The sequence below is a fragment of the Urocitellus parryii genome, chromosome 4, assembly GCF_045843805.1.
Source record: "Urocitellus parryii isolate mUroPar1 chromosome 4, mUroPar1.hap1, whole genome shotgun sequence".
NCBI classification, from domain to species: Eukaryota; Metazoa; Chordata; class Mammalia; order Rodentia; family Sciuridae; genus Urocitellus; species Urocitellus parryii.
Genome location: NC_135534.1, coordinates 45,994,677 through 46,022,028, shown reverse-complemented (window position 1 = coordinate 46,022,028; position 27,352 = coordinate 45,994,677). Strand labels below are relative to the sequence as shown.

The 27,352-nt window shown below is 36.5% G+C and overlaps 1 protein-coding gene across 3 annotated transcripts in view; it reads right to left on the bottom strand.

Moving 5' to 3' along the window:
* Positions 1-582: 582 nt before the first annotated feature.
* Positions 583-27,352, bottom strand: part of Hps5 (HPS5 biogenesis of lysosomal organelles complex 2 subunit 2) — a 45,352-nt gene continuing 18,582 nt past the window's right edge. For all 3 annotated transcript variants that reach the window (XM_026414481.2, XM_026414480.2, XM_026414479.2), the window contains 15 exons: positions 21,973-22,061; positions 19,995-20,173; positions 19,392-19,550; positions 18,236-18,422; positions 17,245-17,368; positions 15,918-16,067; positions 15,250-15,327; positions 14,436-15,013; positions 10,888-11,008; positions 10,559-10,714; positions 9,615-9,734; positions 8,040-8,153; positions 5,920-6,026; positions 3,346-3,616; positions 583-1,536 (listed from right to left, as the gene is read on the bottom strand). In XM_026414481.2, coding sequence (XP_026270266.2) covers positions 1,476-1,536; positions 3,346-3,616; positions 5,920-6,026; positions 8,040-8,153; positions 9,615-9,734; positions 10,559-10,714; positions 10,888-11,008; positions 14,436-15,013; positions 15,250-15,327; positions 15,918-16,067; positions 17,245-17,368; positions 18,236-18,422; positions 19,392-19,550; positions 19,995-20,173; positions 21,973-22,061 — 2,494 coding nt within the window. In that variant the 3' untranslated portion in view covers positions 583-1,475. The remainder of the gene's footprint in view (positions 1,537-3,345; positions 3,617-5,919; positions 6,027-8,039; positions 8,154-9,614; positions 9,735-10,558; positions 10,715-10,887; positions 11,009-14,435; positions 15,014-15,249; positions 15,328-15,917; positions 16,068-17,244; positions 17,369-18,235; positions 18,423-19,391; positions 19,551-19,994; positions 20,174-21,972; positions 22,062-27,352) is intronic.

The following is a 27,352-nucleotide window of genomic DNA, read 5'->3' as shown; positions in this document are numbered from 1 at the left end:
TAATCATATTTGAAAACACTGCCTAATAACCAAACATACTGTTTAAATTTAAATGTTTAACTAAAGATTTTTTTCCCGTTTGCCTTGGAAAATAAATTTAGGAGATATGAGTTGTGTTTGTTATGTTCGGAAATTCCTTGTACCCTTCTGGTAAAAGGATTGCTGTAATATGCCTTGTCAAGGGCTGTCAGGAAATGATTGCACAGTGGTGTCAGTTTATGCTGCTTGTTATTACATTTTTTTTCTGGATCCTCTTTCAGTCATGCAATGATAATGACTAACACTGACAGTGAAGGGAGGGCTCTCACTTTCCTAAGGGTAAGCCTCAGTACAGACTTACATTCAATTTAAGTCAATGAAGCCAGACCCAGGTGATGCTAGTGGGAAGGTTTCCCACACTTTCCAAAGTTCTAAACCAACTAACTCTGTAAGGCCTCCTTTCCCTGACAAACTCTTCAATGCACCTGCTGCATCATGTTCAGGAGTCATGTGTATGTACTACAGCAATGTGTATCTGTGTTCTCTGTTATAAGTGAGAAAAAAAGGAATGGACATTCAATGCATCTAGCACTTTATTCTCCACATTTTCGTGCATATAGCTCAAAAGTAGACCTCATGTCAACATTCTGTTAAAATGAAAACTTGCATCAGCTTTTACATTTATTGGTAATGTAATATACTATGTAAATGTACAACAGTCTAACAAATGACAATCTAGTTACATAGCTTAAATAATACAAGCACTTGCTGCTGTATTTAATAGTACTCAAGTTTCTCTTATGGCTTTTAAAAAATAATTTTGAAAGGTGCATGATTCTCTTGGGCTTCTCTGTTTAGGAAAAAATTAGAGACAACATGTTTCCAGTAATGAATTAGTCAACTACATATATGTTCATGTTAGAAAATGTCAAATAAATCCTGGGAAAAATACTTTACATTAACTCAATTTTACATTTGGGTGATTTTTAAAATATCTAATTTGAATCTTCAGTATTTCATTTGTTTTATATGTCAATTCATTATCTTATGTCCTATTTCAGTAGTTTCTAGACTATCCCAGCAAAAATAAAAAAGAATTCAATTCCAGGTAATAACATCATCCATCTCCATGTGACAAAAAACTTCTGCTCCCAACATGGAGCCACACTAGAAAAAAATTTCCCCCAATCCACTAGTGAGAAGCAAATATATTGTAGTTTAGAATGAATACTGCACAGCTGTGAACATTCACATTCTGAATCCAGAAAACAAGGATTCCTTTCGAAATCCAGATTCCTTTCAAAATCCAACATTGGTTGAGGAATGCTGAGGTTACAGAGCCACAAATGCCAAGAATACAGACACTGACAACATTAACCCTGACAAGGCTGGCAGGGTTTCAGTTCATGCCTTTCCAAAGGTTCAGGATCATGATTCATTGTTGTTATTGTTGTTTTTCCCAAAAATGTGATGACATCGTGCCAAATCTTCTTCCATTAGGGCTGCTGAGACCAGAGAAACCGATCACATTTTTCAAGCATGCTTTGTATCAAGGCTCTGAAATCCCAAAGAAAAGAAACAAGCACATTTAGCTACAGTTGATCATTCTCTACAGAAAACATTAAAACCTATAAGTTGATTGATCCAGTGAGTCAAAAGACAGAGATTAAAACCAAGAGCGAAAGGCAACCTATGAAATGGGAGAAAATATTTGCAAATCATATCCAATAAGGGTTAACATCCAGAATATGGGAGAACACCTACAACAACAAAAAGAACAAATAACCTGATTTTAAAATGGGTGAAGGGCTTAAATAGTTACTTCTCCAAAGATGTTATACAAATGGCCAATAAGCATATGAAAAGATGCCCAACATCACTAATCAATATAGAAATGCAAATCAAAACCAAAATGACATATTACTATTATCTCACATCCACTAGGTTAGCTACTATTAAAAAAAAAAAAACAGAAAATAGAGTTAGCTAGGACATGGAGAAATTTGAACCATTATGCACTGTTAGTAAAAAATATAAATAGTATAGCCACTATGGAAAATAGCATGGAAATTCCATTTCTGGATATTCACCCACAAGAAACCCAAGCAAGGTGTAGGAGGGATATTTGTGCACCCATGTTCATTGTGGCACTATACAAAGAGAAAGTAGAAGCAACCCAAATGTCTTACAACAATAAATGGATAAACAAAATGTGGTATACACGCACAATGAAGTATTATTCAACCTTAAAAAAAAGTCAGAAAATTCTGTTAACATACAACAACTAAGAAGAACCTTGAGAACATTGTGTTAAGTGAAATAAACCAGTCACAGAAAGAAAATACGGTTGAGTATCTCTAATCCAGAATTCCCAAACTTTTGCTAGGCATAGTGGCTCATGCTTGTAGTCCTAGTACTTAGTAGACTAAGGTAGGAGGACTGCAAATTCAAAGCAAGTCTGGGCAACTTAGCAAGACCCTGTATCAAAATAAAATTTTAAAAAGGGTTGGGGATATAGCTCAGTGGCAGAGTGCCCCTGGGTTCAATGCCCCAATGCCCAGTACTACTCCCCCCAACCCCCAAAACCCCAAAACTTTAAAGAAGGTTTGAATTTTGGAACATTTCTGCTTTGTGATTTTTGGATTAGAGATGCTCAACCTGTAAAATCTATGCAAATATTCCAAAATCCAAAAAAATTCTGAAACCTGAAATACTTCTGGTCCCAAGCATTTGAAATATGATATATTCAACCAGTACTATACAATGTTACTTAGAGGAAGTAGTTAGAATATTTAAGTTTATATAAACAGAAAGTAGAATTATGGGGCCAGGCACAGTGGCATATTACAGCAGCCTGGGAGGCTGAGGAAGGAAGATTGAGGGTTCAAACCCAGCCTCAGAAACTCAGCAAGACCCTGTCTCTAAATAAAATATAAAAATGGCTGGGGATGTGGCTCAGTGGTTAAGCACCTCTAGATTTAATCCTTGGTACAAAAAAAAAAAAAAAGGTAGAATTATCTTTTTGTGGTGCTGGGGGCTGGGGATCAAACTAAGAGCCTCAAGCATAGTAGGCAAGTGCTCTACAAATGGGCCATACCCCTACAATATTCTTAGAGAATTGAGTACACATCATATTTGGGTACTCATATTAATCCAAATAGTGTCTTGGTTATGATCATGAATGAAATTCTATCTAGTTTCTTCCCTTAATCACCTTAACTACCAAATCAGTCTCAGTCTCCCCATCTGTTAGTGAGGGGTCAGGACTAGATAATCTCTACAATCTCATCTACCTCTAAAAATCAGGGGAGGGAGGTGTTGTACATTCTCCAAGCACCATGGAAAGGCATGATAAACTGGCATTACCTCTGCCTTTTCTCAGCAATCCTCAGGATATCACAGGTTCTGGTAAATTTCTCTGACAACTCAAGGGCCAGACCACACTCTTGTAGCAATGACCATGCTGGATCTGGACCCATGGCCTTAGCTAACAGGAGTGCCACATTCTCTGTGTTGATGGGGGAAGGCCCATCATTGAGGTTCCCATTTAGTGACTCCTGAGGGACTGGACTTGAACTCTTCTTCTGTACAAGATGTAGGAGAAGCTTCCATTCCTCCACAGTCTCTGGGATCCAACCTACACACACACACAGAAGCATTGTTGGCTCTGACCACTCTTAATACAATGCCTGCAGAGAGGAGATAGTAGAAACTGCAAAGACATTTAATATCAAAACAAAAATATGCAGAAACATAATTTCATCACCATGGCACAAAGTTTTCTGAACATATGTTGAATAAATAGTTCATGATATATAGAGAAGTCTCAAAATTAGCTTCAAAATCCATTCAATAGCTTACTGAATGCTCTATGTCATGTACCATGCTATACATGGGATATGCAATGATGAACAAAAGACAATCCTTACACTCTTGCAGATGTGACAATCTAGCATACAAGACAGAATTAAACATAAAAATATATACTTATAAACTGTGCTAAGTACTCTGAAGAATAAAGAACCACTAGAGACAATAGCTGATTTTGTTTACAGAAAGACTATGAGGAAGTGACATTCAAACAAAAACTGAAAGATGAGACAAGCTCAGAGGGCATGTTCATGTGGCCCACAGAAAGCACAAACTTGGAGCAAAGAGTAAACATAGAGGGAAGGGACCTGCATTTCTGATGCAGGAAACATGAAAAACAATGTGACACAGGAAAGAAACTGGTGGGTTCAAAGAATTTTTATAAAAGCCTATAATGTATAAAGGTAGTAGAATGAGTAAGATGATAAGGCCAGGTCTTAAGGACCAACTTAAGAATCCAGAATCTGGACTTTTCTGAGTTCAGCAAAAGGAGTGTCAGAAAAGAAATTGCATAATTCAATTTTCATTAAAAAAAACTCATTCTGACTACTGAAGGGAAATGGGTTAAAAGTGGTTAAGTGTGGAACTCAAATAACCAGTTATGAAGTTGTTGCAACAGTCTAGGCAAGTAGCCAGGATGAGAAATTAAAGTGGATAGATATGAGCTATATATTTGGTAATAAAATCAACATTTCTTGGATAGTGACTGACATAAATCACATGGAGAGAAAAGTGTCAAGAAAGGGCCTTATTTAATACATTGGGAGTAAGAATTCTTAATATGAGTATAATTATATTAATAAAATATTGGGAGCACTTTTGCCTGAGTTGGGAAGACTAGGAGATTATTTATGCTTCTTGAATTATCAACTTTTTTCTATAACAAATACGTTGTAACTTTAGACATACAAACCAGTTTTATCTTTTCTGATGATTCTTATATATATATTTAATACTCCTACAAAAACAGCTGGCCCTCCTATTTCATTTCTGAAACAAAGATGATCTCAGTAATTATAGGTATAGCTGGATGCTCAGAGCTGACCCTTGCCAGTCAACTGGCTTCTTGCTTCTGGCTCTAACTTTTCCTGTCCCACACCAGCAGGGTTGAAAAAAAGTTGTAGTAAAGGATCACAGGTCGGGCTGGAGATGTGGCTCAGCGGTAGCGCGCTCGCCTGGCATGCGTGCGACCCGGGTTCGATCCTCAGCACCACATACCAACAAAGATGTTGTGTCCGCCGAGAACTAAAAAATAAATGTTAAAAATTCTCTCTCTCTCTCTCTCTCTCTCCTCTCTCACTCTCTCTTTTAAAAAAAAAAAAAAAAAAAAAGGATCACAGGTCTTTCCACTTAGAAGCGAAGGACCTGAAGGCATGCTGTCAGCATCTGTGCACTGAGATGAATACAGTAGCACTACAAAACTGACCAAGACCACCTCTCAGAGGGCAGGATGGACTCTCAAACTTCAGCTATCAGTGTGTTAAAGTCCTGGCCTTCTGACAATTATCTTATCAGTGTGAACTAATGAAAAAATTTTAAATGGAAATTATCGAAATGCCTGTGAATGTTAGTTAAGTTCATTTTAATGAATTAAAACTTTTGACTGTCTAGTGAGAAAACATGATGCAGTAAAAATACACAAGCACAAATTCTGAGAGGCCTGGGTCTGAACACCAGCTCTAGAATTTACTAGTTGTGTGATTTGGTCATTTAATTATCATTTCTCGGCTTCAGTTATGACATCTGGAAGATAGAAATAATAGTAACTATCCCTAAGAGTTTGTTATCTCATTTAAAACAGCATATGGAAAACACAGCATTAGTGCCTGACATATAATAAGCACTCATCAAATAGAAAAGGAAACAGATAAAATATTTGAGTGTATATTTGTGTGTGTATATATATATATTTTTTGAGATATATATATCTCAAAGGACACAAATTTAAAAAACCTACAAATTTGATGATTACCTAGAATGGTCATTAAAATGTTTACCAAATTCCCTTATTTAAAAGTCTGGAGAGACTTCTAAAATACTCAATCAAGTAGCTAGTTGGCAAGTACACACCATTATCCCCTTCCATCAGGCTCATATCATCCAGATACACAATGTTGGTGAAGGCCTCTCTTCTTCTCTCCAGCTCCAAACAGAGAGTAAGATATCCAGGCCAGAAACTTAAAGAGAACAAAGTTGAAGAAAGGAATAAGACTGTGAATTTATCCGTAACTGTGCTAATAGTAGACAGTAGACACATGTGACTATCAAAATTTAATTAGAAGTAAACAAAATTTAAAAGTCAGTTTTTCAGTTGACCTGTCCGTCTTTTAAACATTTGACTGAGAAGCGAAGGACCTGAAGGCATGCTGTCAGCATCTGTGCACTGAGATGAATACAGTAGCACTACAAAACTGACCAAGACCACCTCTCGGAGGGCAGGATGGACTCTCAGACTAGTGATTACCATATGGGACAGTGCAATAAAACATTTCCATTATCATAGCAAATTCTATTAGACAACTCCAATCAATAGCTTTAAAGAGAAAAGCAAAAGCCAGGCCCAGTGGCACATGTCTGTAATAAAAATTACCCCGGAGGCTGAGGCAGTAGAATGCAAACTCAAGGCACCCTCAGCCATTTAGTAGTAATACTCTGTCTCAAAAAGTAAAGTGCTGAGGATGTAGTTCAACCCCAACTACTGCAAACAAGAAAAAAAAAAAAAAAAAAGCTAGTGACATTTGAGGCCAGGCACCCATTATGAGGCATTTAAACTTTATATAGATTCATACACTTTTAGATTCAATTCAAAAATCAGCATATTTCTTCTCCCAGTGTACAAACCTTGGAAGCTCTCCTGACTCTTCCCCTTCCTTTATTTGCTGTATAGTAAGTCCCACTGCATTCTCTTTTGAAACATCCATTTGATGTGTCTTTTTTGCAGCCCCACTCATCATCAATCCATTCATATCTGAATTAAGGCAACAACTTCCTAGACCTTTCTGGCTTCATACTTTATGTATAAATGGTCTTTAGAAAGCTTCACTTTCATTTTTTTTTCCTCCTCTACATTTTATGTCCTTTCCCTTCCCTTCAATTCCTTTTCCCTTCTAGTACTAGGAATTAAACTTGAGGAGTTGGCCCTTTTTGTACCAAAAAGTCTAAAAGGGTCTATATAGGTAACTAAATTCTTCTGACCTGCTTTCCAGGTCTTGCATCTCATCATAATGCCAGGAGAAAGAGACATGGTTGGAAGGATAGGGAGATGGGTCCCTGGGTAACTTCTTGGGCAGCATCCCTCTTTTGGGACCACTCCATCTTTGGGAGCTCTGCTTTCTTTCTATTACCTTAATAAATCCTGTTACTTTGCTCTCACCCTGTGTCTGTGGATTTTATTCTTCAGATTCATGAGACAAAGAACCCAACCTCCTGCTCCATGATACAATCACCCATCTGTCTCATCCCTCATTATCAGTGAATAAATATGTATTAAGTACTTACCACTGTATAAATTAGGCAATATGGAGGAAAAGAAAGATACAGGTTCCTCCAAAAGATTATTACCCAGGTAAAGCCATAAGACAACATCACTAGGCAATAAATTATCACTCATGAGTGATGTGGATAATAAGCAGTGGTAGTTTTTCTTGCCCTTGCCCTTACTCTTTCTCTTACCAGACCAGCCAGTCTTCTGGCTCCTCTAAAAATGCAAATCTTACCCAGACTTCAGGGCTTACCTCCAGAATCTCATCTTCTCCTAGAGTCCTTCACCCACAATTTTACTAAGCCTATTCTGATTTCTCTTCTTAGAAATCCTTTATCAACTGTAACTGACATCATATAAATGGAGGCTGAATTAAATACTATCTACATGCCTGAGAACCAGGGCTAACAACTGAGCCTGGGGAATGGAAAGAAATTAGCAAGAGCCAGTCTCTCCTATATACACACACATACACACACACACACACACACACACACACACACACACAAACACACACACACATACACACACGGCCACAAAATTTAAATGGTGAAAATTGTTTACTACCACTAAAACAAAAAGGTACAGTTATCTTTAGGAAGCAAAATTGAATTCCCAAGCGATAACACATACCAATTCAGGCCCTTAACTATAAGGTTATGCACTGAAGTGATTCTTAACTTCAGCTTCTGTGAAAATCCTTACTTACCCACAAGACCTACAGATATCAGTCATTTTCTCTTTTGTTGTAAAATCTGCAGGAAGTTTAATTAGCTGAAGGATCAGCTGACTATAACCCCAGGAAAACAAGTGTGAATGAGGCCTGTGAAATAAAAAAAATATAAAAATAAAAAAGTCAGTAATTAGAAAGAAAATAAACTCTAAAAAGTCCTAATTAGTTGTCTAATAGAAAAGAATACAGTTTATGTCATAGCTGCCTGTAATCTCAGTAACTCAGGAAGCTGAGGCAGGATGATCTCAACCAAGAAAGGCTAGCCTAGGAAACTTAGCGAGGCATTGTCTCAAAAAATTTTAAAGGGGCTGGGGATGTAATTTAATGGTAGAGTGACCCTTTTAAAAATCCAGTATTATTATATCTTCAAACATTTCCACTTGGCTTTTGAAAAATGTAAAGTAGCTACTTCTATAACCTGTTCATTTTTAAAAACTAGAAATTTAGGGGTTAGAGTTGTGGCCCAGTGCAAGAGTACTTACCTAGCATGCAGGAAACCCTGGGTTCAATCCTCAGCCCAGTATCACAGTAAAACAACTAGATATGTTAAGTAATCAAAACCAAAAAAATACTGGGCATGGTGGTGCATGCCTATAATCCCAGTGACTTAGGAGGCTGAGGCAGGAGGATCTCAAGTTCTAGGCCAGCCTCAGCAACTTAGCAAAACCTTGTCTCAAAAATAAAAAGGACCAGGATATAACTCAGTGGTAAAGCACTCCTAGGTTCAATCCCTAGTACAAAACAAACAAATAAAAACAGCAAAAAGAAAGGCTATAATTTTACTGCTCACAGCCACTGCTATCCTTCTAGTCCTTTGCTAGATATAAAATAAGACAGGCATTAGTTTTTTTTGTTTTGTTTTGTTTATCTATTTCCCTCCCTGGTACTGGGGATTGAACCCAGGGGCACTTAACTGATGAACCACTGAATCACATCTCCAGTCCTTTTTTACATTTTTTATATTTTGAGACAGGGTCTCACTAAGGGCTGAGACAGGAGGACTGCAAGTTCAAGGCCAGTCTCAGCAACCTGGCAAGAACCTGTCTCAAAATTAAAAAATAAAAAGGGCTGGGGATGTGGATGAGTGGTCAAGTGTCCCTGCATTCAATCCCTACTACCAAAAAAAAAAAAAAAATTCCTCAATCAGGTTATGCTTAGAAATCCCTTGAAAACTTTTTAGAAAGAAAAAAACAAACAACAAAAACCAGTCCACACACACAGTTTTCTCTAATGGGTTTAATCACCAAGGACTCTTAATGTGGGTCCATAAATGAAGTTCAGAGAGATCATTTAATTCTCTGAAGTCATATGCAAAACTTTGCATTAATGTGCATATTTCTGAAAGGAATCATTAAGTTCTTATAGGGTCTGTGTCCCTAAAAGTGTTTAGAACCACTACAAAGTACACTCAATTTTATTATTACCATAAATTACGTCAGTCTTTTCTATAGCTAATCCTAAAGTGAGCCCAGAATGCTGCATATGAATAAATCAGTTCCATCCCAAAGGAACATCAGAGCTTAGTTCTCAGAAAGAGGACTCCTTCCATACCTGGGGTATCCTTCATCATCCATAATGCTTGTACTTGGTGGAGCATCATGGGACACTGCCAAAAGCAGCCAATCCAATCTTAAAGATTCTGGTTGTAGAAGGGACTCAAGGAAGTATGACCTGAGAGAAAGTTGGATTGAAGAATCACCAATCTTCATAATGAGAGAAAACATAAACTACGGGGATATGAAAAAAATTTGATCAAGAGATCAATATAGTAGATAAAATAACTTGAAAATTCTTCTACTACAGAATATCTAGAAATGCCTGTGAAAATTTAATAGTCTTCTAAATGAATAACTGAGTCTTCTAGATTATAAAGAGAAAAAAAAATCAAAGTTCCAATAAGTAAATAATAAAAACGAGTGTGACAAATGTGAACTGAAGGAAAAAGAGGAAGTTGACAGTTTAATAACCAAATGGAAATTTATAGGTATGGCGAAATAGGAAATGATGAATCGGCCTGAAAAGAGAAAAAGCTGGAAAAGAGAGCCAGCCACAAAAAGTTGGGATATTGTCAATGAAAAGGTGGCAGTAGCCAGACATGGTGGCACATACCTGTGATCCCAGCCACTTGGAAGGCAAAAAGATCACAAGTTTGAGGCCAGCTGGGGTGATTTTCAAGACCCTGTCTCAAAATAAAATTTAAAAAGGGCTTGGAATGTGTCCAGTGGTAGAACACTAGCCTAGCATTTGCAAGGTTCTGGGTTCAATTCTCAGTACTGAAAAAAAGAAAGAAAGAAAAGGTGGCAGTAGATATTCTCACTATTAGAGAACACAAAAAGCTCATTTGTTTTAGACTAGGCTCTGAATCAAATCCTCATCTTTCACAGTAGGTGCCTCAACTTGGTGCAGTTAATAGTAAAAATGTTACACCTGCGATAAAAGAGAACCAATGCCCTATCAAAAAAAAAAAGAGAGTCTACAAATGTGCTATCCCTCACCGTTGATCTTCAGGCCTTGATTTCACCAGACTGTCTAAATAGGCCAAAAACTGAGCAGGATTTTGATGACAAAGTTGCATGATATCTGAAGGCAAAATGTATGGATAAAACCTGATTAAGGATCGAAGGGCAGATTCCCCAAACTTCTCATACAACCTGCATTTAAAAACAGAACCATTAGTCTCCAACTTCAGAGAAAGAATACAACTTGATTATATTAAGTACTAATTAGAAATGAAAATGAATATACCAATGTGCAAATGAGTACAACTTCAATGAAAAAAAAATGTATGTACTTCAGTTCCTATAAACACCATATAACAACCTACCTGGTAGCATAAGCAATCAGCAAAGGACTATCAAAAGGAACTGAATCATCTAGTAACTTTAATCTTGCTGGTAAGTCTCCTTCTTCCATCTCCATATATATAGAAGTGGAACTTGCCATTTCTGAAAAATAAAGCACATCTTTTTTTCCTTCGACTCCTAGCTGCAAATGTTAATTAACATACTCATTTAAAAAGCATTGGTCACACACCTACTCTATGCATCTACTACATACAAGGCCCAGTGATTATTCAGCATTGTAGGAGAGATTAAACAAACAAACAAACAAAAAGAACAAGCCAGGTAACGCAACTCAGGAGGCTGAGGCAGGAGGATCGCAAGTTCAAAGCCAGCCTCAGCAACTTAGTAAGGCTCTAAGCAACTCAATGAGGCCCAGTCTCTAATAAAATTTAAAAAAAAATAAAAAGGCTGGGGATGTGGCTCAATGGTTAAGTGTCCCTGGGTTCAATCCCTGGTACCAAAAAAAAAAAAAAAAAAACACAATAAAATGTAATCTCTACTTTTGAGGACTTTAAATTTAATTGGGAAATAAAGCATATTGAAATTTTTAAACAGGATAAAGGAACAGATAATCAATATATAAGTGACCATTACTCTTGAAAAACATGAGTATCTGGGGCCATATATGTCTACCATTTATATATATTTATATATATATATATTTTATATATATATATACACACACACGTGTGTATGTGTACACATACATAGAGATAGAGATAGAGATAGATATCTCACAAACATAAATATCTATCATCGATGCCAAACTGTTCAATTTTTTTCTAGCACTAGAATCTATTTATCACTTAGAATTAAAGTCAAATAATTTTAAAATATTTGACCTGCTTTTTAAAATATTGGTATAGCAAATATTCATCTTTTGAAGTAAGATCTGACTTTTGGGAATAGCAAGTCATTTAAAGCCAAGTGTGGTGAATGAGGTGAGTGAAAATCTAGTTAAAACAATTTGCGTTTAAAAAAAAAAGGTACATATATACATATGAATCTAAAGATAACATGAGTTTTTTTCCAAGAACTTTTCAACTAGTTCTGAAGACAAATCCCAAACAGTTCCAAATGTTGTCTTCCATAAATATAACATCCTTTAAAAAGTGAATCCTGTTCAACTGACCATTTCTAGAAGTCCAATGTGCAATCCATTACCCTACAGGGTTCAACAGATAATTTCTAAAAAGCCAACCTTCAGTTTCTGATTTTTTAAAATTTTTTAAAGTCTTTTCTTTGTTTCCCAAATTGTTCCCCATTTGACTGTGGCAGGCAATAAACACTTAGAGGAATCCAAAGGAAGCCATCACTTAGAGTTGGAGAAGTAAGGGAAAGCTTTATGACTGGGTATAATCTAAGCCAAACTTATTTCACTTCAATTCAAGTAAACACAAGTGCTGCCTCATCTCAAACTGCCTACCAGGCACCGATGGTAAGCAACAACCGCCATTCCAGATGATGCAAACTCTTTTCTGCTATTCTACTGTGACCAGGGTGGGGTATGATCACGTAACAGAAACAGCAAATTTCCATCAATATCCTCACACATTTCAACCTATTTGAAGAGATATAACTTGTTTCTTATTTTCAATAGAAGAAAATCTCCTGTTGGGCATGGTGGTGCACACCTGTAATCCAAAAAGCTCAGAAGGCTGAAGAAGAAGGATCACAGGTTCAAAGCCAGACTCAACAGCTTAGCAAGGCCCTAAGCAACTTTGCAATCAAAATAAAAAATAACAAAGGGCTGTGGACCTGGCTCAGTGATTAAGCACCTGTGGGTTCAATCCTTGGTACCAAAAAAAAAAAAAAAAAAAAAGACAATCTACTACAACTCAGAAAAATAATCCGAAACCATTTTTTGTGCTATTAACAGCTATATGTGAACTAAAACAAAATTATTAATATAGATGCATGTTTCTAAAAAGCAGAGATCTTTAAGTCAGATAATATAAAACTGTATCTTGGACTGGGGATGTAGCTCAATGATAGACCACTTACTTATTATGCCTGGCACAATTCACTTTTGAAATGAAGAAAAAGTGTGCTTAAAATCTAAATCAATTAGATGTGGTATCTGTTATTCAAACAGAATTCTCATTAAGAAAATTTTCCTCTTGGGCTGGAGATGTGGCTCAAGCGGTAGCATGCTCGCCTGGATGCGTGCAGCCCGGGTTCGATCCTCAGCACCACATACAAACAAAGATGTTGTGTCCGCCGAATACTAAAAAATAAATATTAAAAAAATTCTCTCTCTTTCTCTCTCTCTCTCTCTCTAATAAAAAAAAAAAAAAGAAATTTTCCTCAAAAAAAGACAATCAGGGCTGGGGTTGCAGCTCTGTCATGGAGTGCTTGCCTCAAAAGTGTGAGGCATTGGATTTGATCCACCACATAAAAATAAATAAATAAAATAAAGGCATTATATCCATCTACAACTAAAAACAATATTTAAAAGGCAATCAATACATTCTTTAAGGAATGAGAGAATATTTCTGTCAGGTTGGCAAATAATGTGATCATCACTCAACTCTAAGGTGGTCACTGATGGATATGGGCCCAAGTCTTTAAGGCAGACATGCAAGCGCTTCACCCATATTTATTCTCTACCTCCTGGACTCATGCACCGAGGTCACATTTCCCAGTCTCCTCTGCAATTAGGAAGGGCCATGTAATAGAATTCTCACCAAAGAGATTGTGAATAAAAGACAGGTAAGGCATTACCAAGCCAGGTCTTCAGAGAGCATGTTCCACATGCTTTCCCCTGGATATAGTAAGCCAACTTTAACCACCAGCCCCAAGGGAAGATTGAACTTAAAACAATGGAAGGAACTTGAAATGCTAAATTACCACAAGAGCTGCTCATTGACCTGGAACACCTGCCCTAAGCAAGAAATAAACTTCTATTATGTGCAAGTTCTTACATTATGAGATATTTATTACAGCAGTTTAGCCTAGCCAACTAATACTATCTCTATGCCTAGGTTTCCTCATGTTTAAAATGGAAAAACACTATCTATTCTAAAGATTACTGTTAGGATGAAATGAAATGATGCCTGAACACTGTTTATCATATTATATTGTACACAGGATACTCAATATATGGTATATATTATTTCTATATTACTGTTACATGACAGATTTTCTTGTTTTTATATATTTGTATTTACAAATATTTACTTCAGCCCCAACTGCTCTGACATTGCTATATCATTTTCTGTATGTGACTATAAGAACAAGAAAATGAATTTCTCATAATAGAGTTTTAAATGAAGTCAAAGTTAATTAAATAGTAAAATGAAGGCTGGGGATATAGCTTAGTGGTAGAACGCTTGCCTAGCATGTGGAAGGCCCTGGGTTCAATCCCCAGAACTGCAAAAATAAATAAATGAGTAGAAAACAGAATGGAGGGCTGACCACTGCAGAAGTGATTTTTCCAATTAAATCATTATTTAAACTCAAAAATTCCAAAAAGCTAAGGTCCTCCATATTCAGTTCTTTATCTTTGATAAAGCAATTTGATTATTACCTTTCAATCCTTCAATAAAAGTATCCCAAACACAAGGGTTGTTAGTATAACTAAGCTTAATACTCTCCTTTGCTCTTTTCAAGTCCAAAAGAAAAAAGTACTTCTTTAGGAACTGACAAGCCAGAATTTCAGAAGAGCATTGTTGCAAAGTGTGGTCCACACGTTCACCAGTGTTCTTGATAGCAGAATTCAGTACATTCAATTCCAAACACAATGTTGTCAATTCAGCCAGGTCCTTTTGAAGACTGCTTGCTATGGTGCATGGAGAACATACTTGAAAAAGGTCATCCAAGGGCTTCCTCAGACTAATTACAGATTCACATGCTGTTTGATCAACAGTTTCTTTATTGTCTAAAGAGTCCCTTTTTTCTTTTTCATTATCTTCATCTAATATTCCCTTTTTTGACTCATTAAGTAATAGTACATCCTGGTTCAATTTCATGGGTGAGTTGCCAGTATCTGAAATGCCTGCAAAGTTCTTCATGGCAAATGTTTTTTCTAATTGTGAAAGCCACTCCTGTAAAACCATTCTCAGAGACTTGGGTTCAAATAAAACCAGAGGATCCAGCATCTTGGTCCTATATAAAACAGTTAAGTGTGAAATGAATATGATAAAACATACTCATCTGGAATAAATGTTCTTTATGAACAATTATCTTAGCAACAAAACAGAGAACAGTGACTTTGAAGTATGTCACTAATTCTTAAATTTCAATTGCAAATGAGGCTTCCACTCTGCCTCAGACTGTCCCAGGCCCACTAGGATGGTCTCCAAAAGCCACCCCACTGACTATAAAATTTCATCCGCACTCACATTGCTTCTGCTGTTGCTACTTTGAGCTCCTGGAACCTGTCTCCTTCTGGTGGTTCACCAGTTATCTCTTTCCCTCCTCTAGAAGAGTATAAAAAATAAAAATAACATTCACAAGAGTTAAAGGGGATTAGAGCTTTCTTAGGAAATATTTCTATTGCTTACTAAGTGGCAGGTATTGTTCTTCATGGTATGTTACACTGCCTGAAGAGTCCTGTTCTCTTTTTCATTATCTTCATCTAATATTCCCTTGACTCATCAAGCAATAGCACATCCTAGATCTTATAGGCCAGAGAACATGAATAACTTGCTCAAAGTCACATGCTAGTCAGAAGAAGAGCTAGGACAAGGCCTAAATCTTAGTCATCTTACTCTTAATCAAACACTATTCTGACACACCAGAAATTTGACACGATTATGGAGGAGAAAGGTGGGTTTTGCAGGGGAAAGATGAAAGAGATCTAAATTAAAATTCTCTATCTCAATAAATTTGCTATGGGTTGATATAATTATTCAAATCTTTGTGGAAGTCACAATATTTATAAGATACATAAACAATCTTCAATGAATAGGGTCAAACTGTGCTTTCTCCAACAGGTCAGTTTATGGCTTTCTTCAAACTAACAGCTGGTTTCCCTAGAATGTATACAGATTTATATGTAAGGGCTTACTCAATGTCTTCCTCCTGTGGGCAGGTAACCAAACTCATTTCCTCTTCACATGACTGATCATCATCCCTGGTATCTGATCTCATTTTTAGCTCAGGGCTTGCATGAAGGGTGCCAATCTTCTCAGTAGTTTTACGCACAAAGCTAGAAACACTAGAAGTAAAATAACAAAAAAATTATATGAAATGTCACTACTGCCAAAAATGAAAAATTCAGTATCTGAGTTTGCTATGTTCCTATTAATCCTAGGAAGTCAGCTTGAACTTAATAATAAAGATTGTTTATAGTAACTTCTCTAATGAACAATATATTTTCACAAAAACCTCATGTAAAACAGACAATATAATGATTCACTTCATTTAGAAAACTGCCCTGAGAAACAATGATTCAATGCTAACGAAAGGTCTTAACTTTAATTGTGTCTGTAATGTTTATGCCAACTTAGGCAATGTAAGCCATGTGATCATCAGCTCATCCTGGTCACAGAATAACAAAGACTTTCTTCATAAAATTCAGCTGCTAACTATTCACAATACACTCTCCTAGACAATCAAAATTTGTATCCAGTAAGACTCCGATAAACAGTTAAGTAGCTACACAAAGTCTCCCCTCTCAAACTCAAATGTTAATACTGGTCCCACGGAATGGGTAGAAAGAATCCTGAATCTCCAATTCTGACACCCAACTGAGAAAGGATCAAAAGATGACTAGTAATAGTGTTCTGGGGTAGGGTTATGGGTTCAATCCTCAGCACCACATAAAAATAAAATAAAGAAAGATACTGTGCCCACCCACCTAAAACTAAAAAATAAATATAAAAAAAAGTTTAAAAAAAATAATACTATTCCTATCAGGGATGAGGAAAAGGTAAATTTTTACATTTTGCTCTGTCTGGGAGAAGCCAGAGCTATAATAAATCAAGTATTTAGCTTCTCAAACATGGAAGGAAGTTAAATTCCCCAAAGTTGGAATGAAAAGTTAACAGCTTCACATAATAGGTTATATGAGAAATAATTTAGAGACTTCTTTTTCTCATTTAAAATGCTTTTTCATCTCAGCATCAAGTACCAAATGTGACCTTTTCTTTAGCATTGAATCATTGTTTCTCAGGGCGATTTCCTAAATGAATCGAATAATGGACTTTTCATGAAATATATCATTGATTAGAGAAATTGCTCTAGAAAAAGAATCTTTTTATTAAGTCCAAACTGACTTCCTAGGACTAATAGGAACATAGAAAACTTGGGTATTGAATTTTTCATTCTTAGTAGTAGTGGCATTTTTTGTGAAGTCAAGTCAGAAATGGACTTAAATGACAAGACTAATTTACCTTTCTTTGACAGCCTGAAGAGACATAAGAGGAGATGGAGAACGAAATGATAATGGAATGCCGAAGGGGAGAAAAGTTTCATTCTTATCTGTCTCAAACGTCACTGGAACATGAGAAACATTATCTAATGAATGGAATTGAGGAAAAAGAAATAAAATCAAATCACATGGAATTTTTTCTTTAAACTTTAAAGAAATTCTAAGATGAATAAACTAAAGGAAATGAAGGATTCAATATCAAAATCACAACTGACCCAGATACAAATGAGTGTGGAACACAGTTATACAAGATGCATGAAATGGTCTACATAAAACACTTAGGCAGGTACCTTCATTTGCCTACTAACCCTGAATCCCCACAAGTCAAAAAGGAAGTTTGGGGCTTCTATTAATATCTTCTCAACAGTTCAATCACAGGAATAAGTGAACATTGGAAAGGGAAGGCAATGGCTCCCAAAACTGAAGCAATTTCTCAGTCCTGATGGAAAATAATTTTGTTAGTAAGGATAAAATCTTTCCACTCTTTTGGTTAATGATCTTTCTCATCCTTTTGCAGCATTTCGATGCATGATTGAAATGAGGCACTTACTGATGTTAGTTCAAACATGAGGTTAAAAAAACAACTAAAAATAAGCTGGATGTGATGATTCATGCCTACAATCCCAGCAGCTCAGGAGGCTGAGGTACAAGGATCACAAGTTCAAGGCCAGCGTTAGAAACTAAGTAAGGTCCTATCTCAAAATAAGAAATGAAAAGGACTGGGGATGTGGTTCAGTGGTTATGTGCCCCTGGGTATAAAAATTTAAAGAAACAACTAAAAATAAACCTACTCTCCTAATGGTAAGCAGATCTATAGGTTTAGATAGAAAATCTATCAACAAGCTAAAAACTACTCATACCTAGAAACTTTATGTACAAGATAATTTTGGTAAGAAGAACCCACAAAAAATAACTGCTTCTCATCAACAACCAACAGGAAATATATTCATCACCTTCATTTTCCTGTGATGTACAACTCTGATCTGGCTGGTCTTCTTCCTGATGTAAGGTGAATTCTTTAAGTCTCTCATCTTCTGAGAAGGTTTGGCTATGAAGGGAGCAAGAGTCTTCATCTGACTGACTGCCTCTTCTACTACTAATGATACGATAAATACCAGAGTCCAAGATGCTAAAACTTTCCTAAAAATGAGGTAAAAAGAAAGAAAGAAATCAAAGTAAAAATTTCCTTTGTAATACAATGCAGCTTTTTCACAGAAATACCAACACTAAAATGGGAAGTCAGTAACAACTATTATGGCTTATTAGAACAAATTGGTGAAAAAGTTTAGGTGCCTGGCAGCTGGGTATTTCACATGTGCTACTGGCATCATGCTGCCTGATTTCTCTAGCTTGTCTTCATAAAGCATGGCAGTGAGAATAAGGAGTAAATGAGATAATCCAAGCTGTACTGAGACTCATATTAGCATGAAGCATCTGAAATCACCAATTAGGAGCAACCTAATTTGTGCTGGAGGCTATACAAGGTACATTCTGGAACAGAAAATAATAAACAATGACAAAAACAAAGTACAGCTTCAAGACACAGCTAAGTTTCATACAGACGCACAACAGCTAAAAGAAAGCCTTTCTTCTACAACTTGAATCTCACGTGTCCCCACAAGGGCCCATGTGTTGAAGCCTTAGTTCTCAACCTATGGTACTTCTAGAAGACAGAAGAGCCTTGGGATATAGTGGAAGGAAGTTAGGTCACTTAGAGTTTGCCCTTGAAGGGGATATTGAGACTACAGTCTCTTACTGTTTCTCTCTTTGTTTCCTAGCTGCCATGAGGTAAGCCGCTTTGATCCATCATGTGCTCCCTGACTTGATGTTCTACCTAGCCATCAACAACCATGAGCTAAAACCTTTGAAACTATAAGCCAAAATAAATCTCTCCTAGGTATAAGCTGTTTATCTCAGGTATTTTATCACAGTGATGGAAAGCTAACATACCCTATCTCAAAAAAAAAGGAATGAAAGAAAAAAAACAAAGAAAAAATGAACTACAAGGAAAGGAAGACAGGATTTGGAATCCTAGGGATAAATGAGTATAGTCTAAGGTGAAGCAATATTACTTTACAACAAAACCCCTTTAAAAGTGAGAATACTTACATGTGATGAAATGGAGCTTCTTCTACTACTACAAGCTGAATCCAAAGGTTCAAATTTTAAGATCAATTCATCCAGCTGAGAAATTAGATCACTACAGGTTTCAAGGTCCAGTTGAGATTTCAAATGCTCCAATTTATCAACAGTCAAAGTTTTTCTTGCCTAATGAAAGGAAAAGTAAAACCCAATTGTATAGCTGACTATCTGTAAGTCTAGACTCACATGAACAATAAATAACAATAAATAAATTAACATAAAATTAGGTCTAACAAAGAACTAACAGGTGTTTTATAAAGACTTAGAAAGCTAATGAAAAACTTAACCAGAATTATCTCAGGAACTAAGAATTTAATTGAGAATTACCAAATACTCCCTTAAAAACAAGCTCTAAAATTCAAATAAATTTGATATTTTTTAAACAGAAAGCATAACCTTCTTATTACCCTCTACCACCCCAAAATATATCTGCTATGCTTTCTTTGGGGATTTATTGCTACATCTGTAGGTCATATAGAAGAGCTAAGAAAAATAAGCAATTTTGTAAGACAATCCTGAAAACTAGCATGGTCTAGCTTGATGAACTTATTTAGATGAGCTCTGACTCACTTTACTGGCAATGATAGAATTTTGGAAAAGACAACACGTGCGAGCAGCCAGGTCCCATTGGCTTCTCCTTAGCAGGCGTTCCACACAGCGCTCCACAGACAAGAGGGAGAGATGTGAGACTTTCCCATTTAGGTGCAAACAGAACAGCTCATTTTTGCAGACAGCCATGTCCTGAATATCTACACAAATCACAGGGGTTAATGCACAGGATGTTAGCCCAAAACGCCTTTTCTGTTTCTGCAATGGCTGAAATTATTCTAATAAATTCACTTCTTAAATAAGGTTAGTTTTGACTATCTCTGCTTTTATACTTGTATTTCAATGAAAAAACCATATTTTAGACAATACTCTATAAAGATCAGGAATAAAAGATATGAAGAAAGAACCATATCTCTCTGATTTAAAATCCTATGGTTAAAATGGTATTTTCTGTGAAAAGAAATTGGGATTGTAAAATAGGTAATCTATATTAGAGTCAGGACTAGTGTTCCTGAGAATTACAACCTGATGATCAATGAATGGATTAAAATATCTGTCTTGGCAGAACATCTTGAAAAGATTCAACAAGGATGTGAGGGTGATCCAGCTGTGACCTCTGTCACACCATTGATTGCTAGGGTTAATTCGGCTGATCTGGCTGGCTAGATGGGTGTCCTCTTCCTCCCCCATCATTCCATGTGTGTCCCTCCCAAAGCTGCGCACTGGGTCTGTAGAAGATGACCTTCCCTGATAAAGGAGGACCTGTTCTTTGTTCAAGAGTATATAATTAGCTGCACTCCCCTGCTAGAACCTCCAAACAAGCTCTCAAGACTCAACAAACTAGTTTTCAAAGAACTTAATCCACAAGAAATCAATGTTGATCAGACCAGTAATTCTTTCTCTTTTTACAAAGTAGAAAAAGACCCCAAAAAGTCAACATACACTCTCTACTAAGCAGCAGTGCTAAAATAGCTGCATTTCGCCCATATCTGGTTTTAACCAAAAGAATATAAAGAGTGTCTTTGTCTTAGTTACATAATAATGACTTCTGTTCCCTCAGGGACTTTTTTTGTGTGTGTTGGGATTGAACCCAAGGCTTGACACACAGTAGGCAAGCACTCTACTCCTGAGCTACATCCCAGCCCCTTCAGGCACTTTTCGAATTCTAAACTGTTAAGATACAAAACTGGAGTGAAAGCTGAACTTCTAGAAGGGATAAAAACTAAGGGCAAATAGAGGGGAAAATTAACCCATTTATTCTTTTTTTGTGGGGTGGTGGTGGTAGTGCTGGGGATTGAACCCAGGGCCTTGTGCCTATGAGGTAAGCACTCTACCAACTGAGCTATATCCCCAGACCACCCCACTTATCCTTTAGCAGCAGCTACAAATATTTAAAAATAATAATTTTAAAAAACTGTATTTAAAATTATCCTTAAAAACAAATATCTGAATATAAATTCAAAGATGTATGGTTTGGAAGTACCTTATAATGAGAAACATCTATGATCCTAATTTTTATTTTTTTAGTTGTAGTTGGATACAATACCTTTATTTCACTTATTTATTTTTTTATGTGGTGCTGAGGATGGAACCCGGGGTCTCGCACATGTGAGGTGAGCACTCTACCACTGAGCCACAATCCCAGCCCCTATGATCCTAATTTTAAAAGGAGCATTAACCCATTCTCTTTCAACTTCTTACACTGCAAGAGAATCCTCCTACAATAATCAAATATCACAAGCATTTATGAAATTAAATCACATAAGAAAAATATAAGCCAGGCAAGGTATTGCACCCTATATCCTTAAGAGACTTGGGAGGCTGAGACAGAAGGGCCATGAGTTCAAGGCCAGCCTCAGAAACTTTGCAAGACCCTGTCTCAAACTAAAAAATAAAAAAAATTCAAAAGGGCTGGGGGCATAGGGTATAGCTCAGTGGTAAAGAACCTCTGGGTTCAAACCCCAGTACAAAATTAAAAGAAAAAGAAAAATATAACTACCTTTGACTTCACTCCATAGAAGAACTTGAACATTCTGAGGAATGAAAATATAAATTCCTTTTTCTGTCCAAGTCAGTACACAATGCTCACTGAAAGAAAAAAATGTAAGAAGTCAAAATAATTAAAGTTTGCTATGATACAGAAGTTTGATATATGTTGAGAGCCACAGCCAAAGAAGTCCCCCAATGAGCAGTTCCGTAGTCTGAAGGGCAGGGAAACAGCCCAATGAACATGACTGCAGAGGAGCCAATCAGCTAGATGTTGCTGGGGCCACTGTGAGCCAATCATCAGCTGGCAGCTTGAAGGGCAGGGAAACAGCCCAATGAACATCACCGCAGAGGAGCCAATCAGCTAGATGTTGCTGGGGCCACTGTGAGCCAATCATCAGCCGGCAGCTGGAAGTTTGCTGGCAGCTGGAAGTTTGCTGAATTTGTAGATAGGCTTATTCAAAACAGCTACCAGAGTTTTTGGGAATACAGAACAAGCAATGCCATTAATAAAACAACTGGCTTATGACCAAGCGAATCGTTGGTGCAGAGATATCATTAGACCATGGAAACAGGAAGATTTAAACAAATATATTAAATTGTGTAGAGACATTAATGAACAAGAGCAAGTCATGGCAGCTGCAGTAAAACAGGCTTTAGATGCCAGAGACATTAATGAACAAGGGCAAATTGTTGCAGCTGCAGTAAAACAGGCTTTAGATGCCAGAGACATTAATGAACAAGGGCAAATTGTGGCAGCTGCAGTAAAACAGGCTTTAGATGCCGGGCTAAGAACATGCTACAATTGTCAACAAGCAGGACATTTTAAAAGGAATTGCCCCATAGGAGGAGGGTTTAACAATACTAGGTATCAAAGGAATAGAATACCGGGTATTTGTCCACGATGCCGTAGAGGGAGACATTGGGCTAATGAATGCCGTTCTCAAACCACCATAGAGGGTACTCCATTATCAAAAAACGAACAAGGACAAGGTTTTTATCCACAATATCGTGGACAAAGGCATCGGGCTCCGTTGCCAAAAAACGGACAGGGGGCCCCAATGCTCCGGGGCCCCAAACCACAAATATACGGAGCTCTGGAGGAACCCAGCAACCCCAGCAACCCCATCAGGGTAGTGCCCAGGGCATCAGATCCCTCATCAGACAAACCAGAGGGAGCGCAGGGTTGGACATCTGCGCCTCTGCCAGAGCAGTACTAACTCCAGAGATGGGAGTTCAAATCATTCCCACAGGGGTGAAAGGACCTCTTCCCAAAGGAACAGTAGGCTTATTATTGGGACGCAGCTCTTCTACTCTAAAAGGACTTTTGATAAGTCCTGGGGTAATTGATCCCGATTATGAAGGTGAAATAAAAATTATAGCCAGTTCTCCAAAGGGTATATCAGTAATTTCACCAGGAGATAGAATAGCACAATTACTAATAATACCAAGCCTACATGATAAATTTTCCAATCATACTGTAGAAAGAGGTTCCAAGGGATTAGGCTCCACAGGTGTAGATTGGGCTATGCTTTCTTTAAATTTAGATTCTCGCCCCATGCTAAAACTAAATATTCAAGGACATGAATTTAATGGGCTACTGGATACAGGTGCAGACCTTAGCATTATCTCTCGTCAAGAATGGCCAAAACATTGGCCATTACAACAAGCCACTCAAACGCTTCGAGGCCTAGGAGTGGCGAATAATCCCGATAAAAGTGCAATGGTATTAGATTGGAAGGATCCTGAAGGATGTGAAGGAACTATACAGCCATATGTATTGGATCATCTTCCTGTAAATTTATGGGGACGAGATGTCTTAGATCAATTAGGTTTGACATTAACAAATAATATCAATCAAAATGCACCCACTATTATGGCTAGACAAGGTTTTAGGAAAGGAAAAAGATTAGAAAAACAAGAACAAGGTATAGCAGCACCAATACAAATAAATCAAGGAACAGACAGACATGGGTTGGATTTTCACAAAGGGCCACTGAGACAATAAAAATTACCTGGAAATCAGAAAGACCAGTATGGGTCCCTCAGTGGCCCTTGACTAAAGAAAAGATACAAGTAGCCCATGATCTGGTCAAACAACAATTAGTGGAAGGACATATACAACCTTCTGTATCTCCCCATAATACTCCCATTTTTGTCATCAAAAAGAAATCTGGTAAATGGAGATTATTGCAAGATTTAAGAGCCATTAATAATGAAATGGTCATTATGGGACCTGCTCAATCGGGGATTCCTCAGTTGTCTGCTTTGCCAAAAACTTGGTATGTTTTAGTTATAGATATTAAAGATTGTTTTTTTTCAATTCCAATTCATCCTGAGGATAGTCCACGTTTTGCATTTACTATCCCTGCACTGAATCATGAAGGTCCTGATCAGAGATATGAATGGAAAGTACTCCCTCAAGGGATGGCTAACAGCCCAACTATGTGTCAAATTTATGTTAACAAAGTAATCCAGCCACTTAGAAATCAAAATCCTGAGCTACAAATATTTCACTATATGGATGACATATTATTAGCACACAGAGCTAAAAACACATTGCTAGAATGTTATGCCACACTTACAAACTTATTAAAAAATTATAATCTAGAGATAGCAATAGATAAAGTACAATTAAATTTTCCAATTAATTATTTGGGAGTTCTATTATCCTCAACCATGGTCCGTCCACCAAAAATTCAAATACGAGTAGATCAACTCAAATCACTTAATGACTTTCAAAAGTTATTAGGAGACATAAATTGGATAAGACCTTATCTAGGTATTCCAACAGGAGAATTGGGACCTTTATTTGATATCCTAAAAGGTCCATCAGATCCAAATTCACCCCGAATGTTAACGCCTGAAGCAAGAAAGGCATTAAAAATCATTGAAACATATATGGAAAATATGCATTTGGATAGAATTGATATAAGTTTGCCTTTATTATTTATTGTACTATCAACAAAAAATATTCCTACAGGAGTATTTTGGCAAGAAGGTCCATTATTATGGATACATTTATCTTATTCTCCTAACAATATTCTTACTAGGTATCCTGAGGCTGTAGGACAATTAATACTCAAAGGAATAAGAACAGCAAAGGCAGTGTTTGGAATTTCTCCTAATAAAATTATTACTCCATATACTATGAATCAAATTGATGAATTAGCTAATGAGTTAAATACTTGGGCAATAATCATGTGCAAATCTAATGTTTCATTTGATAACCACTTACCATCTAATCCTTTATTGTCTTTTTGGTCATTGCATCCTGTAATTTTTCCAAAAATGACAAGAAAAACACCTATCATGAATGCTCCAAATATATTCACTGATGGATCAAATAATGGTACAGCAGCAATAGTTACCCCTGATCGAACTTTTACATTTTTAGTACCCAAACAATCAGCTCAAAAGGTAGAGCTTAATGCAGTATTACAAACTTTTGTGATGTTTAAAGATTCTGTATTTAATTTATTTTCTGATAGTCAGTATATAGTTAATGCTATAGTATCCCTTGAAGATGCTGGTAGGATTTCCCCTTCTTCTACTGTTTTCTCTTTATTTTCCACTATACAAAGTTTAATCTGGGACAGAAAAGATCCATTCTTTATAGGACATATCAGGGCACATACAGGATTGCCTGGAGCCCTTAGTTTGGGCAATGATTTAGCAGATAAAACTACACATGACGTACATATTTTCTCTATACTAGAAGAAGCTATAAATTTTCATAAAAGGTTCCATGTCAATGCTAATACTTTACAAAAGCGTTTTAAAATAACTAAGGAACAAGCTAGACAAATAATAAAACAATGTCAAAATTGTGTGACCTTTTTACCACAAGTTAATCTTGGAGTCAATCCTAGAGGATTGATACCTAACCATATTTGGCAGATGGACGTCACACACTTGCCAGAATTTGGAAAATTAAAATATTTGCATGTTACAGTTGATACTTCTTCTGGATTTTTGATGGGCTCCCTTCATGCCGGAGAAAAAACTAAAGATGTTATAGCTCATTGCTTACAAAATTTTGCCACTGTGGGCATTCCAAAACAGTTAAAAACAGATAATGCCCCTGGTTATACGTCTACTTCTTTTAAACAATTTTGCTCATCATTTGGCATTACTCATATAACAGGAATCCCATACAATCCACAGGGACAAGGCATAGTTGAAAGAGCTCATCAAACTATTAAAATGTACTTATTAAAGCAAAAAGACGGAATTGGGAAGGGGTATATATTCCCCAAAGATAAACTTAAAATAACCCTTTTTACTCTAAACTTTTTAAATTTAGATTCATCAGGACTTAGTGCTGCAGAAAGGCATATGTGTCCAAAAAATGTACATAAGCCCAAGGTACTTTGGAAAGATATTCTAACAGGACAATGGAAAGGTCCTGACCCAGTAATTGTCTGGAGTCGGGGGTCTGTTTGTGTGTTTCCACAGGAAGAACAGCAGCCGATTTGGATTCCGGAGAGATTAACTAAAGTCCTGACCCAGTGATTGTCTGGAGTCGGGGGCCTGTTTTTGTGTTTCCACAGGGAGAACAGCAGCCGATTTGGATTCCAGAGAGATTAACTAAAGCAATTTCTACAGACCAAAAAGAAGATGATTTGGCTCAAATCCATAACAGCTGATATCCAAAACTCCAATTTGGCTATCCTTACATCTGCGACAGAACCAGGATGCTTTTTTCAATATCTATTTTATTATTGCCCTTTCCCATATCATGAAGTTCTATTTTGTTTTTTGAGCTCATACAGACCTAGGTTAATGTTTTGCTGATCAGTTCTATATATATATATTTTTTTTACTATAGAGTTGTTAAACATTGCAATGGAGATTTCACCTGTAAAAAGTTATAAGGCCTTTACCATTATGTTATGTGTTGTATGTATTATGTGTGCACACTTGTGTTTTGTGTTATGTGTTTGAATGTACATATGTCCATATATCATATATGATGAGCGCTCATAAAAAAAAAAAGGATCCAAAAATTTTTTTTTTTATTCACGTGATTTAAATGGTTTAATTTAAATTGGGTAAATAACTGTTAAGAATTGTTTTAATATGTAAACAAAAAAAGGTTAACAGATCTGTTTGTTTACTTTCACCTATCCTTTTCATTATATTTAATAATTCTTTTCAAGATAATGTAAATTGTTAAGAAGATTGTTTCCTTTTAGTGCCTTCTAGAATGATACACAATTATTAATATTAACCATTATTGACAAAATTCTTATCTTCATCCCAATGCCGGTGGAGATAATGTAAATTGTTAAGAAAATTGTTTTCTTTTAGTGCCTTCTGGAATGTTACACAATGTTTTCTTTAGCCATTATTGCCAAAATTTCTATCTTCATCCCAGTGCCAGTGAAGAT